This window comes from Thermobia domestica, chromosome 3, assembly GCF_964235325.1.
Source record: "Thermobia domestica chromosome 3, izTheDome1.hap1.1, whole genome shotgun sequence".
NCBI classification, from domain to species: Eukaryota; Metazoa; Arthropoda; class Insecta; order Zygentoma; family Lepismatidae; genus Thermobia; species Thermobia domestica.
The window spans coordinates 218,406,794-218,424,992 of record NC_137456.1 but is presented as its reverse complement, the minus strand read 5'-3'; the positions used below and the strand labels follow the sequence as shown (position 1 = coordinate 218,424,992).

General features: G+C 36.4%; 1 protein-coding gene across 1 annotated transcript in view; it reads right to left on the bottom strand.

Moving 5' to 3' along the window:
* The window catches only part of LOC145680968 (heat shock 70 kDa protein 4L-like), an 873,295-nt gene extending 861,662 nt beyond the window's left edge, over positions 1-11,633 (bottom strand). Inside the window, exon 1 of the mRNA XM_081752186.1 lies at positions 11,284-11,633. Coding sequence (XP_081608312.1) covers positions 11,284-11,390 — 107 coding nt within the window. The 5' untranslated portion in view covers positions 11,391-11,633. The remainder of the gene's footprint in view (positions 1-11,283) is intronic.
* Between the last annotated feature and the right edge of the window lie 6,566 nt (positions 11,634-18,199).

Sequence of the window (18,199 nt, the reverse complement as noted above, 5' to 3'; positions counted from 1 at the left end):
TCCTGGCGTTCTTATTTCTTATGTTATGTGATACTACCGCGAATACTGAGATGGTATTAAATAAATCAGCCTCAGTGCGACTTCTTTGCGTATTCTTTCCCGTATTATAGCCAGAGCCGTAGCTAAGGGGGGGCCAGCGGGGCGCCCGCCCCGGGCGCTGACAGCAAGGGGGCGCCGAACGAGCAAGGAGAAAGAAAAAGTGGTGTTGGACATGAGTAAAAGACGAGTCGCCCCCAGAAAGTATTGGCGCCCAATTGGATCAATATTGCTGTCGGTTATCAATGAAATACGTAGATTTCTGAAAAAAATTTTTGCTCGCTTCGCTCGCAATACAAGAGTTTAAATAAGTTTTACGTATTACTTAGAGAGTTATTATAGATGATTTCTTCATGACATGTGGTATACAAGGTGCCGAGTAATGACTTATAGTGTACGCAGGAACATTTTCAAAATCAGAAAAAAGTTGAGAATGCTCCAAGAGCATTGTCAGAACGAACTTAAAAAGAATGCAGAGATGATATCACGGGAACGGTAAGCCTTCTCTTTCTCGCAAAAATTAACAAAACAGCATCTCTCTATGACTTACAGTTCTCGAGATATTGTTGCTTAAATATCTAGAAATTCGGTAAGTTTGGCCAATATCTGGGGAACAATGTCCAGTTGGCCAATAGAGAGTTAATCAGTGGCCACCGGTTACTACTTGGTACCAAAATGTTCACCATTCTCTTAGATATTGATCAACTCCAATATGATCTCTGTGTGACTTATGGTTCCCAAGATTTGGCTCCTTAAATTTCCTGAAATCGGAACTATCCTTTGGCCAATCATAGAGAGATGGTATCACGGGAACGGTAAGTCATAGAGAGATTATATCGGTGTCAATCAATCCCTAATAGAATGTTAAACATTTTCGTACCGATATTAACTGATGGCCAATATCCAACTAGCCACTGGTCATGGCCACCAGTTAATATTTGGTACCAAAATATTTACCATCCTCTTAGATATTGATCAACATCAATATCATCTCTCTACAACTTATGGTTCCCGAGCTACGGCTCCTTAAATATCTAGAAATTGGTCATTTTTTTTCAATATCACGGGAACGGTAAGTCATAGAGAAATTATATTGGTGATAATCCATCCCTAAGAGTATGGTAAACATTTAGGTAACGATAATAATTGGTGGCCACTGGCCAAACCAGTGGCCAGTTGGACAGTGACCACCAATTACTATTTGGTACCAAACTATTTACCATCCTTTCAGATACTGATCAGCACCAATATAATCTCTCTATGCAGATTGGTGAATGCCAGAGAAGTATGATGTTGGAAACAAGATGGGTCCTGGGGGCGAAGCCCCCAACGAGGTCTGGGTGCAAAATTCCCAGAATAGACCTATATTCAACTTTGTTACTGCGTGCATGGGGATCATAACCTAACACTTGCTCTCACATTCATCCCAGCTCAATTCAAAAGCAGCATTGCATCCAGAATGCGGTTTTCCTATAACATTTTCATGCGCTATATTTCTCAAAAGTGCCAATATGTGCAGGTTTTCTCTTTGCATACAAAAAGAACAATGCTTCCGCTACGACATATTAAAAAATCACAGATATATTATGCCATATTTTCTACTAAAATGCCATTCTATCGTTTGACCATAGTTTATATGCTTTCAGTACCACAGCATTTTTGAAATATGATATTAAGTAGGGGATTATCGTACGGATATGATAATGATATTAGCATCATTCCAAATATGATTATTGACTACATCATATCAACATTCTAAATATACAAAACGATACATACATGTCGGTCGTCTCACCATGTTTACCAGCCACTGAATATCTACACGCAATGTAAGAATAGTCGCATTCAAAGTCAATTTCCTATCTTCTGTCACTAAGCAGCGCCTCTCCGGCTTCAGCGGATAACCAAATTTACACGTCCCATGAATTCATTGTAAACTGCTATCACTTCTTTTCCTGTACACTATCTTATGTGTACACTATTAAGGTTTTATTATAACAAATTATATCGAGTCAATCTTTTGCTTCATTTGTCGAATTTTTGCTAAGAATTGCCTGTTTGGCCCCAGTGTGCGACGGTGAGAATGAAGGTATGAAAGTGAGAAGAGTGAAGAGACACATTCAAGCTGCTGTTTGCGCGGAAATATTAAAACTAAATGGAAACGAGGGGAACAATAACATTTTCGAACTTCAAGCAGTTGTAGAATAAGGGCTCAAGGGATCAGAACTTAGCCCAACGAAATTCGACTTTTTCAGACACTAATCACTACCAATGATTTACTTTTAAATTCCATTGACTTATCAATTGCTTCCAATTAGGAGGAATTTATTGGGGTCATTTTTCATCAACATTTTGTATCGCCGGCATATTATTTTGTGCACACGTGTCTAGTTGTGTGATGTTTTTATCTTCTACATACATACAAAACATAAGTACACACACTCTTTATATATGTACGTGTTAGTGTATTTTAATGTGTTAATTAATAATAAGTACCTTAAATTCGGAACTTTCATTCATTAAGAAATTAAGTAATTACTATAATTTCAGACATATTTAGTAGCCAAAGTATATTTTGGATTTTAAGTACAAAAATTGAACATATTCTTCACCTCCATCGATCAATACTTAGAAATTCACAAAGAAGGATCCTTCTGAATTTCCATTACATTTCACAAAATATTTCTTACCGTAAAAAGATCGAAATTAAAATGCTATTGATGTGGTCACATACAGAATAAAATAAAAAACTTTACAATTATTACTGGAAATTAATACTGTCACCCATTTTGAACAATTTAAAAGCACATAGTTTTTAATGTATTGAAATTTCATTTCTTTTCTATAGTATGAAACGCTGTAAATAGTACTAACTTTCCATAACTGTTCTCTTACTGTATACAATCAAAGGTAGTTTTGTCAAGTTTAACAAAAAGCCCAAAATGATACTCTTGAAAACAGCTCTTATTTGAAAAACGATACATAATGATCGTTTTTGGTTGTTGCAATGGTCTTTCCAAGAAGATTAATAAAAATTCAAAGTAGCATAACAACAAAAGCTGCTTTATTATATATATATATATATATATATATATATATATATATATATATATATATATATATGTAGGGGCGCCGAATTCTACTTCGCCCCGGGCGCCGAAATCTCTAGCTACGGCTCTGATTATAGCTATATTAAAAATACAAAATCAGAGGACAAGCGAGTCGGAAAAAGCGAATGTATACTAGTGCGTACTGAATAGGCAGAATATATGCATATAATTCAATGGAAAACATGTCATACAACTTCCATCAGTTCCTTAAAGTTTGTGATCGTCTGATCACCAGTTTATTTTGTCTGCAGTCAATAACGATTTTAAGCTGACTGTATCTTTCATAAGTAGCCACCTACGATGTTCTCACTAGCGTACACTAGGTTTTGTTGACTTAAATTCCTTCCAAAAACATACAGTTGTTAAGAAATCTTTGAACCAACGAATTCATATCAATGTGTATTACAAACTTACAAATGTCTTAAAGACTTAAACGTTATGTCTTACAAATATAAACTTATGGAAACATAAATTTCACCATTGTATTTCTCGTAAAATTCTAGCCCAATTTGACATTACATGATCTCCTTCCTATTTCAAAAAAGTCGAGGGAGATACAAGATTGCCGACTTCAAGATGACGGCCATGATAAGCATATCCTCAAATAGATGTCTACTTCCTCCCGGTAACGGTTAATGTGTTTTTGTTTTTCATCCCTTTACCTGTTTTACAAATAAAAGGAAATGTTCAGACTTGAAACACATTGTTATGGATTATTCTTATCAATCAGGTTTTTGGCCACTACGGCTGTCCTTATGGACGGAAGCACTTTAAATTTTGCTTACGCACGTTTCTTGATATTTCGTACTTATCTGCCAAGTAACTAGATTTCGACATCGATAAGTTCACTTGTAAGGGAAGGAAACTATAACATTCTGGTACAGAACATTCTTGAAAAATTGCGTGGCACAAGGATGGAATACGTGTTTAAAATTATTCAGTCTGCATTTTCATTTGGGTTATTTCTGTGAAAAATTAGCTGCTATAAGCAGGGGCGCCCGAATAAAATTTTCTAGAGGGGCTCATCTCCATGCCCACCCAACACAAGTACATACTGGTCATGTGTGAAGAATGTTCCTCGAGGTACATTGGAATGTACATGATAGGTACGTGAATAGAGCAATCATGTGAAATACACATGTAAGGAATAAGGTTACTTCCGCCCAAAAGTACGTGCATGACACATACCGAGGAATGTATCTATTATGTGTATATCACGTACCGTGTATGTACTTGACACATGTACTAGGCATGTTAGTAATGTTCCTTAGGGTAGTGCTATTCAACAGGGGGTGCGAGTACTTAAATCCTAAAACCTTGACGCTTCATTTTTACGTTCGAATGTACTTCTATATATATATATATATATATATATATATATATATATATAAAAAAAAAAAAAAAAAAAAAAAAAAAAAAAAAAAAAGCCACGAAACTAACAGAAAACACATTCCCTTTTCCGGTATCTGTGTAGCAATTTATCTATCTATTAAAATGGTACAGTAACATTTAAGAGCGACCGAGTTCTAACCTATAACCTTAGCATTCAAACCTTTGATTTGCGGTTATTTGTGATTTCACGTTTATAACAAAGACAAATATTTTTAAAAGAGTGTAGTTTAAATAAATTACTTAAAGAAATATTTTTCACAAAGTTTATCCTTTTAAATTATTGTTCAAAGGCCTTTGCCTTTAGTAAGCCTTCTCCGAAATAAATGCAAATGAATTGTGCTGCCATCTTTGGAGCTCTTTTAAAATACGCATATATGTTTTTCGACAATGAGATCTCAGAAACTACAGGCTCTAGACAGATGACGTTTTCACTGATCGATTGCAAATTTCATGTAGATTGTCCAGTTCTAATTGAATATTTTAAAAAAAAAAACATGGACACTATTTCTTTATTACATTTTTACGGGTACATTGGAAGTGTTGAAATTAAAAAAAAATGAAAATAAAATAAAACACCACATCCTAATCATTATACATTCCAACACCACACTGTTGTATATAGGGGTTGTATATGTCTCCGGCATTTGTTTCATAGCCAAATAATAATGGAAAAGGAAGGATAACCATTTCTCCAGTCTAAGATGAACTTTTTTTTGGGAGTGTTTTGCCCAATGAACACCATATATAACTGACATTATATTAATTTTGTATGTAATGTATTTGCTTATTACATACTGCATGCAAGAAGAAAGAAAACACTGGTCATACATGAATTAGAAACTCCAACCGGAAGTAGGCTCAAATCTTGCAAACGGTGCGAGATATTCAGAAAAATAATCGAAAAATCTCCCCTTTATGATACCCCTTGGCTATTTTTTAATCAATACGTCTTTAACTTGAGTCTGTAAAGAGACATGTACAGATGTTGTAAGGAATGATAAGGCGATTTATGCTCATATGCGAATAATGCGCTGTGTAGAGAGCGCAGGTTCAGCTAGTTTCTTGCAAAAATTCTTCAATCGAAGATTTATAATCGCCACTGATTTTCAATTTTGTCGATATTATCTTCAAATTCCACAGAAGGTGAAAGAAGAAGCTAAATCAGTAAAAGATGTTTCACCGGTTTCAGGCTTATTGCCACTGAAAAGCGACATTTCCTGAAGGATGTCTATATTATCAGGCTGAATTTCTTTAAGGAGTTAGTTTATACTTAAACTTACGTCTTCCCGAAAACGTCTAGTTTTAACGTACAGGTTTTGAACTAATTCTCTGTTGTGTAATGCCGTGTGCGTGGGTTTTCTCGGGGTTCTCCCGTTTCCTCCCACTTTCTTCATTCCACCATTTCATTCATTACTCATCATCACCGTCTCCTTTAGCCTAACCGGCATAACCGTGGGACGTAAAACTCAAAGATTTCATTTCATTTCATTTTCTGTTGTGTAATGTCACAATATAACCATCAATGCTAATTTTATGAGGACAATTCTGACAGTGGGATTTTAATGTTACAACCTAGAGAACGCATCAAACGTCAGAAAATTGCAAAATGACACACAGAATATATTAAAATGTGGCTAAACTCAGAAAGTGGCTATAGAAGTGAAAAGCATATGGCTAAAAAAGCCACTATTGGCTCTTTGGAAATTATGTGACTAACGACGTTCTCAAAATGGCCAGATCTAGTCACAAAGTGGCTAAATTGGCAACCCTAGTCGCAATACGAAGCAACTTACGCACAATCATGCCATGATACATGGGGTATGTGCCATTCACATTCCTCACATTCCAGTGAAGCATGTAAAAGTACCTTTCAAGTGTCAGAAATTCCTCGAAAGGCACATACCTAGCGACACATGCTATGCATATGAAATGTACATTTCTCAAGTACCAGGTACGTAAACGATACATATGGAACTTAAATGGCACGTTCCTAGAATGTACCTGGTTGGGTGGGTGGTTGCTATATTACATCTTGTATTTCTGGTATTTAATGTACGTGGTTTGCTATATTACGTATACATTTTCGTGAGCCAGAAGGGGGCCCGAGCCCCACCCTGCTCTCCCCTGCGGGCGCCCATGGCTATAAGCAATGAAGAGGGTGAGCGTTTTCACCACAACATTTTACAGATGGAAAAACGTTATAAAGGGAAATGGGTATAATCATTAGATAAGTAGGGAGAGCGCACTATATATATTGGTTCTACAGACCTTGGTGCAAGATATATGTAAATCTAGTGCCCCGCAAAATTTTCCCAATCGGGCCCCGCACCACCTAAGGCCGGTCCTGGCTACATCAATCACAAAAGAACCGCTCTCGATATCACTTACCAATTTTGCTCTGATACTGTGGACAGAAGAAAAGACGGACAGACAGACAAAGCAGTACTATAAGACTTCCGACACTGATGCTTAGCACAATTTTAAAATCTAAAGATGGACAACTTTGGTTTTGGGACAGTGATCGGAAAGGGCTGATCTAATCTGATATAAAGAAAGAACTAATGATAGGCCTGGTCACCAGATGTATGTGGGGTGGCTAGGCCCCCCTACTTCGTCGGCTTACATCTCGGCAAAAGGTCTAAAGAAACGATGATGTATCGACTGGCAAGGAAAAAAATGATTATGCTGCCGTGAATTAATCTTCCTAATTAAAAAATGACTATTGGGCTTTGGGGTATTGATCAAACGCCGGAAATGTCTGATCAAGTCTGATTAAAAAAAGACACAACGATTGTCGTTGTCAAATGTTTAATCTGCTGGATGTGGTGGACTGCCTTCGACCTTCGTTGGCTCATATTGAGGCTAGGGGAGAAAATAAACACTTATGTATCGATTGGCAAGGGGAAAAAAGACATTAAATTAAAGAGCTGGCGTGATGTCAGATATACACCAGTAACATGAGTTGAGACAGAATTCTCTTGAGGAATTACGAGACGGAACAGCTTACTTGGAATTGAAAAACGTTTCACTAGGCTATACTCACTCATGATACTAGGCTCAACTCACGATATTTTCGAGACAAGTTGATCAGACGATGAAAATTGTTGCTCAAACCTGATCAAACGATGATCAAAAATTTGGCATAAAAATTTTCGAACCTGGCTTGAAGGGGGGGAGGCTAGCGAGTAGTAAGCCCACTACTAAATATCGCTTATATTTATATTAGTAAAGCTGATCAAACGTTAAAAATTGTTGATCATACCTGGTGAGGAGGGCTAAGTGTACGCAGGTCTGGTTGTGTCTTGCTTTTTTTTTCCTCCAAATAATAATCTATTATGCTAATGAAAGATAAAGCAAGCAAACCTGCAGAGGACAGATGACACTTCTTTTTATAGAATTCAACGTCAAGCTTTCAATCTCAATATAGGCATATCAGTTTGTAATTTCAGTAAAACTAGCTCTTTTATGTTTTATCCTTATTTCTTGATTTTCCTTCTACATCTGTTAAAAAATATATATTTAAAAAACTTGTTTCCACCTTCAATGGTAAGGAACTTGTTTGTGACAAAAACATTACTAGTTTTCATATCAAAACTGTGATAACTAACTGAATAGAATATGTGTTCGCTACTTTTCGAGAATTGAGTTCTTGTATTTGACAACAATCTGCAATTCATACTGGGATATGTTTGACCATTTGCATAATGTCCATGTAACAAACTAATGCAACCTAAACATGATCTATGAATGTTTTATTTAAACAGTAGCGTCATTGCAGACTTGGCTTCAGGGGGGGGGGAAAGACCCCTTGATATAAGTAAAATTTCGCGTTTTCACTGACTTACTACTATTCTATTGATAAAATCTATATAAATCTCTAACTCAGGGGTAAATGCCCCTCCCTGTCCCCCTAAATGACGCCCCTGTATTTAAATAGGTCAGTTTAGTAAATTTAACTATCATCATCACGAAATTTGTTTCCAACAAGAAATACTTATTTTAAATAATAAACTTAGTTATGACAGATTTTGCTATCCCTCGAAACTTGCCACCCCGTCAAATGTGCACGTATGATAGAGCCCTTCCTTAGCGTTGGTCCGTACTTCTTATTTTGACACATAAAGCCGAAGTCAAACAAATTCTTATGAATAGTTTATTGGCACATTCCTTACAACCTGTGAATCTATTTTGCTTAGTGTCAAAATTCATGTTTCGACTGGAAATAATAACAATATACGTGTGTAGTCTATTTATGGTGAGTTGTTAATTCTTGCATATTCTGAAATATGGCTTTTGGTTCACCCCACCCCCAAGAACAATTTGCTGGGCACACTTTTATATACGAGGGACTTAAGTCTGACGCCCTTAACACTGTTACAAAAAGGGCACGGTTATAAGCATATCGTAATTTATAAGCAATTCATGATGAACTTAATGTTTTTATATTATCTTAATTCACGCGCATACCAACCATCGTTGACACACGGACCCATCAGGTTTACCCTTCTCTTAAGCAGGTTGGATGCAATGATGCATTCTTGCTTTTAGTGGCCACCTAACACAAGTTGGTTGGTGTATTTAATGTTTTCTTGAAATATGTCCGGACGTTGTACGTTGTAAACATAAAGTTACCTCCTCCTAAAACGAATCTGTACCTAAGTCATCCAAGAATGTAACTTAGCCCACAAGAAATAGATTTATATGCAGGGGCGGCTTTAGGACTTTAACTTTAGGTAGGCCTGCTCCCCAGGCCCGTATCCACGGGGGCTAGGGGCGCCGGGCCCCCGAAATTTTCACTGCCCCCTAAAATTTTCACGGTAGGCTTGCAAATGAACTATAATATGGTGATGAACTATAACATGATTGGGTCGGGCCCCCCTAACTTATAACGGCCCTTCCCCTACATTTTTGGGCTGGCTACGGGCCTGCTGCTTCCTCGTCTTCGGGTTAGAAAAAATACACATTTGATTGATTAATGGCAATATGAAAATACTTTTATAGTAGTGGTTGACGCTATTCGTTAAATAATTATCTACTATTAATATAAATATTGGAAAATATATTTACTCCAGTGGCGGCGGTTGGACGTCAAAAGTGGGGGGAGAGACATGATCTCAATATTTGTATATCAATGTTAGTTTTTTGGTTGCTTCTAACATTTTGTTTGACGAAAGGTTGTATAACTATTAGGATACTGTATTTTCCAGTTAAAATACTGTATATCGTGTTTCATATTTTACTAAGTAAATTGACAAGAGCAACGCAAGTAGATACTAGCCCTTTTTACTCTTAAAGAACGAAGGTGTAAGAAGAGATTTGATTCCTTGCTCATGAATATTTTAAAATTCTGTCTGGAAAATTGTGTGGCCAGATTAGGGGCTTATTTGATAACAAATTCGCAAAACAAACAGAAAGGATAATATTAATCGAACAGTAATGAAAAATGAGGCTTGTTTCGCAAAAGTTATATTGAAACTGGGAATTAATGAACAACTTATATTTTTAATTACATGCATGTTATTACATGTTATTACTCTTAGAAAAACAGTAAATACTACAAGCATATGCTGCGACATTTAAAGAAATACTTTTGCAGCTTCCCGAAAAATGTTCGTTGCCATTATGTACAGTTTTCACTTTCTTGGAATACATCAAAACTCAACAATACTTAGAATCACTCCACACTCCAGTTATGCAAAATAATCCTAAAACCTAGAATTATGTTGAATTCACTAAATTTAATTGTATATACAAAATTGTATACAGTATGTATACCCCTAAATTCATATATTACACTGCAAAACAATGTCGCACCTTTGACGTGGGAGACCCGGGTTCGATTCCTGGCGAGAGCTCATGTGGTTTGTATTCCATGTTAATCAGTAGGTCCAGGTCTCATATAGCCTTACTGCTGAACGGGATGTTAAACTCAAAAAAAATCAAATCAAAATATTCGTTACCATTAGAAAGAAGAAAATACATTTTAGGAACTGTCAATTTTTGTGCAATTAAAGAATAATTTGTGAACAGAGTTTCTTCCAGACATGCTTTTGGGAGGCACTGCCCCCCGAAGCTCTGAGTATCCCACCCCCGAAGGAGACCAAAATGATACGTCTAAAATATAATAATAAATAGAATAGTACATGCAGTGCTCCCCCCGGAATACTGATTGTGCGCCCCAGAACATTGTTTCTGAAAGAAACACTGTTTGTGAAGAACTTTTATTTTTTTATTTTTATTTATTTATTTATTTATTTATTTATTTATTTTTGAAATGTTATCTCAATTAGTTCTAAAGCGACTGACTAACATATCGAGCCCTTGTAAGAAGAAATGAAAGTACACTCGAATTGTGGCACTCCAATAGGTTAATTTTTGGGCCATTTTTCGTGGCAATTAAAACGCAATTCATGTAGCTTTCTTCACTGTACGGGAAGACAACCAATACGTACTCACGGAACGGCAAATATTTGATGGCACCATTTTTATTCTATGAACCATTAATACATACAAAAACTTTATATTTCCAAATGAAATTATATACATTAATGGGTCATTTCAAAAAAGCGGGGCCCCCTAATCGCCGCCCATGATTTACTCCTTAGTGTTTATATATTTTTCAAAATTTCTGGCTAGGCCCGTGCCTACCCGCTAAAGCCGCCACTGTTTATACAGTACCAGGAACATAAAATTGTAACATAAATGAAAGAAACACAATAACAAATACCTGAAAGTTTATACTTACGGAGTCGCTCGTTGGCTAAAGTCGTTTGAAAGGATTTCAATCCCACACTCTCTCGCTGCAGCAATGTGACACGATTCGTTTCCAAAATCAATTCCAATCACAGACATGTTTCTATCTGATATTCACAATTTGTTAACAATGTAAATACTTATCATTATTTGAATCCCTTCCGAAAGACCACACACAAAAACAATTACGTCGCTCCCAATACTTAACTCACTCATTCACATCCATAACCTCCTTTATTCACTGACGATATCGGGTCGGGAAACTCCCGACGATTGTACGTGCGTGTTGCACCATTAGAGGACGCTGCTAAAGCTTGGGAGGGAGAGGGGTCACGTGGTACGTTGCTGCTATCTACGCTTCTTTCACATTTAGGCGGCTATTTGCCGTCGCTGCTCGCGGCAGTTTGCCGCGTGAGAAGTATACCCTTGTATAATACGCGGCTCTTTGCCGCGGATGAAAAATATGCGAGCAGGGTTGCTGTGCAATTGAAGAAACAAAACCTTGTGACTCTTATCGTGTTATGGTGGTTGCAATGGACAGACGCGAAAAGTGTCTTCTACTCGCCTTGTTAAGACAGAGAGAAATAAAAATAATACTAATAAAAAAACGTTTACCTTTTTTTTTTTTTTTTTTTTTTTTTTTTTTTTTTTTTAGAAGTGGTATCTTGAAGGAGATTTTTCTATATTGTTTTCACAATTGATAGACTTGAGCAAAATAGCGGCCAGGTCTGGATATTTAAAATACCATCCCGATATTCAACTATTGTGACTGGGAAAACTAGAATAAAGTCTAAGAACAGTCGGTGATTGAGATCTATCCCAGAATCTCAAGTCAACACTCAACCACTGAGCCCAAGGCTGGTCTGTAGGTATTCTTATTCTTATTGTTATTCTTATTCTTCTTCTTATTATTATTATTAGTTATAGTATTTCGGGTTTATTCGTTTGTTTTAAGCGTTCCGATTATTGACTCGAGTCTCTTTAAGCACTGGTCTAATCCTTGAATTCAAGGGACTATTCAAGGAATTACACCAGGGGCGTCATTTAGGGGGGGGCAGGAGGGGGCAATTGCCCCCCCAAGAGTTTGAGGAATACATATACTTAATCAATTGTATACTAATATATTAGTACAAAACGTGAAAGTCTTATCTCGGTAGTGCTCTTGCCCCCCCAAGCGAAGTCTGAAATGACGCCCCTGAATTACACCAATAGAAGTGTTAAGAGTTATATAAAATACGGTATATTTATCAAATATGACGTAATCAAGGTAATCCTAAGGTACATTGCTAAGGTACAGTATTATTACTAAAATCCGGATTACGAATTTTTATGTAATAAATATATATATAGCAAAATAGTACATAAATGTATAGCAAAAGCTGTAAAATATGCAATATTGTTCAAATATTTGATAATACATATTTCAATTTGGGGTACCAGAAATTTATAAAATTAAAAGCTTGTCTGCCCAGCGCTACCTACACATTTATCCCAATCTTCTATTACATAGAAAAAAATAATTTGTATTGATTTGGACTCTTTTTAATCAATGATCTTTGGATTCGACACTTCGGTAGTATCGGTCGTTTTTAATTATTTTTACATGTCATCTTTTCCCATATATTGTATGTAACATGTTTGGTTAAATCACTCGAGGTATCCTAAGCTAGAACATAAAAATATACATAAATATACAAACACACACATATATATACGTAAAACACACACACATACAAATTATCGCAATCACTCTCTACTCTTTCCTGGCAACACTTGCTCCCTCCTCCAACACCCAAGCGGCATTTCGCCGCCTATATGTAAAGAGCTTCATTGCTTGCAATGTCCCGCTTGGCTGTACGCGGCAATTTGCCGCGCCGCTTTCTAGCAGGGGGAGGCGGCTGTTTTTCCTCGCCGCGATAATTTGCGGCGACCGCCGCGCATATATGAAAAGCTCAATTGTTTGCAATGTCTTTCTACCCTGAGCGGCAATTCGCCGTCGCCGCGCGCGGCAGTTCGCCGCCTTGGACAGACGCAAAAAGTGTCTTCTACTGGCCTTGTTAAGACAGAGAGAAGTAAATAAATTTTAAAAAAAAAAGTAAGAGAAAGTATTTTTTTTTTCTTTTTTAAAGAGAAGTGGTACCTTGAAAGAGATTTTTCTATACTGTTTCTACAATTGATAGACTTGAACAAAATAGCGGCAAGGTTCTGGATATTTAAAATACCATCCCGATATTCATCTGTTGTGACTGGGAAAACCAGGATAAAGTCCTTTCGGGATAGTCGGTGGTTGAGATCTATCCCAGAATCCCAAGTCAACACTCAATCACTGAACCCAAGGCTGGTCTGTTGGTATATTATTATTATTATTATTATTATTATTATTATTATTATTATTATTATTATTATTATTATTATTATTATTATTATTATTATTATTATAGTTTGGGTTTATTCGTTTGTTTTAAGCATTCTGACGAGTGGCGTATTTACGATTTTGTTTCGAGAGGGGCTTTGCTAACTTTCGGGGGGGGGCTTTGCCTGGAAATGTGAAAATTCTGCAAGATATTTCATTTACTTTACTATACTAAGTAAGATTTCGGGGGGGGCTTAAGCCCGGAAGACACCCCCCTAAATACGCCGACTATTAACTCAAGTCTCTTTAAAGCACTGCTCTACTCCCTGAATTCAAAGGACTATTCAAGAAATTACAACCATAGATGTGTTAAGATAGTTATAAAATATATAAAATACGGTATATTTATCAAATATCACGTAATGAATTCTCTCTTGCTTTGCTAAGGTACATTACAGTATTATTACTAAAATACGGATTACGAATTTTTATGTAATAGAATATATATATAGCAAAATAGTACATAAATATATAGCAAAAGACTGTAAAATATGTAATATTGTTGAAATATTTGATAGTACATATTTCAATTTTGGGGTACCAGAAATTTATAAAATAAGAAGCTCGTTTGCCCAGCGCTGCCCGCACATTTATCCCAAGGGCGGGATACATCTATTACATAGAAGTATCTATGTAATTTTCTATTACATAGAAAAAATAATTTGTATTGATTTGGACTCTTTTTAATCAACGACCTTTCGATTCGACACTTCGGTAGTATCGGTCGTTTTCGATTATTTTTACATGTCATCTTTTCCCATATATTGTATGTAACAAGTTTTGTTAAAAGCACTCGAGGTGTTCTAAGCTAGAACATAACCACATACACATACACACATATATATATACGTAGAACACAAACACATCCATATTATCGCAACCACTCTCTAGTCTTTCCTGGCAACACTTGCTACCTCCCCCAACACCCAAGCGGCAATTCACCGCCTATATGTAAAGAGCTGCATTGCTTGCAATGTCCCGCTTCGCTATACGCGGCAATTTACCGCGCCGCTTTCTAGCAGGGAGAGGCGGCTGTTTTTCCTCGCCGCGAAAATTTGCGGCGACCGCCGCGCATATATGAAAAGCTCAATTGCTTGCAATGTCTTTCTACCCTGCGCGGCAATTCGCCGTCGCCGCGCGCGGCAGTTCGCCGCCAAATTGGAAAGGGCTGTTAGTGTTCTGTTCAAGGTTATGTGGTATTCAGTGCTTATAAACAGAACTGCCAATTCCGTAACTAAATATAATGACAATGGATGATTTGAATTATATTGAGACACAAGTAACGATTTAAGCTTTAATAAATTACAAAACAAAGCCAGGATACGGAGAAATTTTCGAAACAACTCTTGTTTTTTCTTGTACACTGAAAAGATAGTCTTTATTTGAGGGCGGTGTTGCCAGATATGAAGATTGAAAAGTAGCAGGGTTGTGCTTTAAAAGTAGGGGATTTGAACTCTTTGTAGCCCAAACATAAAAATGAATTATTTTGCAGCTATATACTGGCTACACTTTCAATAATTTCACACACAAACACACACACACACACACACACACACACATATATATATATATATATATATATATATATATATATATATATATATATATATATATATATATATATATATATACAGTGGCGGCGGTTGGACGTTAAAATTGGGCGGGCAAAGCATGATCTGGATATTTGTATATCAGTGTTAGTTTTCTTGCTTGCTTGTAACACTTTGACGAAAGGTTGTATAACTATTAGGATACTGTCTTTTTCAGTTAAAATACCGTAGATCTTGTTTCATATTTTATTAAGTAAATTGACAAGAGGAACACAAGTAGTTACTAGCCCTCTGTATTCTTCAACGAAGGTGTAAGAACAGATTTGATTCCTTGTTCATTAACATTTTAAAATTCTGTCTCGAAAATTGTGTGATCAGATTAGGGGCTTATTTAATAACAAACGTCCAAAACAAATAGAAAGGACAATCTTAGTCAAATAATCATAGTAATGAATAATGAGGCAGAGTCACTCCATATTCCAGTTATACAAAATAATCCTAAAACCTAGAATTATGTTGAATTCAATAAATTTAATTGTATATAAAAAAATGTATATATACATCCCTAAACTCGTATATTACACTGCAAAAAAAAAAAAAAGAAAAAAAAAGAAAAGAAAAAGGTAGAATTTGTTTCTTATTACTCTCTTTTTAATTAATAGTTCTTATTGAGCTCCTTCGTGACTAAGTGGTTAGCGTACAAGACGTGGAAGACTCGGATCCAATTCCCGGCGGGAGCTCATGTGGTTCGGATTGCACGTTAATCATTAGGTCCACGTCTCATATAGTCTCGCTGCTGGACGGGATGTTAAACTCAAAAAAATAAAATCAAAATATTCCTTACTATTACAGTAGAAAGAAGAAAAGACATTTTAGGAACTGTCGACTTTTATGCAATTAAAGAATAACTTGTAAAGGACTTCTTTTTTCCGAAATGTTATTTCAATTAGTTCCAAAGCGGCCGACTAGCATATCGAGCCCTTGTAAGAGGAAATGAAAGTACGCTCGAATTCTGGCGCTCCAATAGGTTAAGCTTTGGGCCATTTTTCGTGGTAATTAAAACGCAATTCCTTTAGCTTTCTTAACTCCATGAGAAGACAACCAATACGTACTCACGGAACAGCAAATATTTTATGGCACCATTTTTATTCGATGAACCAATAATGCATACAAAATTTAGTATTTCCAAATGAAACTATATACATTAATGAGTCACTTCAAAAAAGTTGGGGGGTATGTTAAAATTGGGGGGACGGGGAGACTAGAAAACTAGTAGACCCGAACTAAAGTTATGTCAAAATTATGAGAAAGTCTACTTTACGAATAGCATCCGCTCTTTCTACCTTTGGCAACACAACTCATCATAATTTTCTTCTACTAGTAGTAGGTTACTTGCCGTAAAAAATGATAAGTTTATACATAATATGGTTCTTAGGTAATTTCTTCACCTTGACATTCCTACCGGTGAATTCCTGCTCACTGTTCTTAAACGCATTTACAGCAATGTAATTTTATAGTCCTCATATATTTCGATTTTTTAGCTAACAAAATCTTAACTCTTTGAAAGAAGACTTATGATGATACTTCATTTGATTGCGAATTTCGAAGTTTTGATTTTCATTCTTCTGTATTTTTAATAAACTCAAAAGGTATATTATCTACCTTTTTGTTCTTCTCTTCGCTGTATGTTTTTGAACTTGTCCAATGAACCATCCACGTTTACTTCATTTTCCATTTTAATGTCTAAAATCAAAATGTATAGTTTATTCTTGCTGTCATCCGGCTCCTCACTTCCTCAAACTCAATTAGCGTATTGGGCCGCGGTGGCTCAGTGGTAGAGCGTTCACCTCTGGTGCTTGGGGTCCCGCCTTCGATCCCAGGCCCTGCCAAGTGAACTTTGTGGTGGACAAACGCCGTGTGCGTGGGTTTTCTCGGGGTTCTCCCGTTTCCTCCCACTTTCTTCATTCCACCATTTCATTCATTCCTCATCATCATCGTCTCCTTTAGCCTAACCTGCATATCCGCGGGACGTAAAACTTAAAGATTTCATTTCATTTTTTCAATTAGCGTATTAAACACTCATTTCTATCTTTAGTTTCTACATTGTTATATTAGTTGTCCCTTGCTGCCCTTCTACAGTATTCTCATGAAATTTACTCTTATAACCTATATAATATTCAAATTTATCTATCTTTTTTAAATTCTTCTTGCCACCTTCGCTTCTATTATATATGTCCCTGTCTTTGTAGATTTTCCTTCTTAATTCGAAGATAAACCTTCTTTACATCCTTTCCTTCCCTTCTCCAGTCTCCTTGTCATGGAAACCACTTGTTGCTGGTTAAGTAATGAAAAAATTGTATGCCTGCAGCCGAGACTACTTTGACTAACCAAGAAGCATAACTTTAAAAAAAAAAAAAAAAAAAAAAAAAAAACCTTTGAAAGTGACGCACGTCAGGTGGACATTCGAATCACATTAACCTAATATTTAAGAACAGACATAACTTTAATTTGTTCTGTTTTCCTTCCTTCATGTAGATCTAAATAGTTTCATCCTTGATCCATTTATCTCGTACTCAAAATATTTGGGGTGACGCGTCCCCCTTGTCCCCCCGCCAGAGACGCCCATCTATATATATCCTTATATCGATTTAATGGAAGTACCTGGAGTTGGAAATACGTCAGATGGCTGGGTTGGTAACGGTAAGGCGGCGACCGCCACTTCGGACTGTTGGCGTTGGTGTGTTATAGCAAATTTTATACTGCGTAAGGAGCAGTAGAACTGCAGTGTACAATGTACTGGGCAGATGGTGATAGTATAAAATGGACGGCCTTTCATATTTCCAAGGAGACATGTTTGCGTAAGTCATTTTGGTGGGCTCTTAAATACAGTTTATAACGTTTCAGTATTTTTTTCACTGTTATTCCCCACTTCTTTAATATATTTG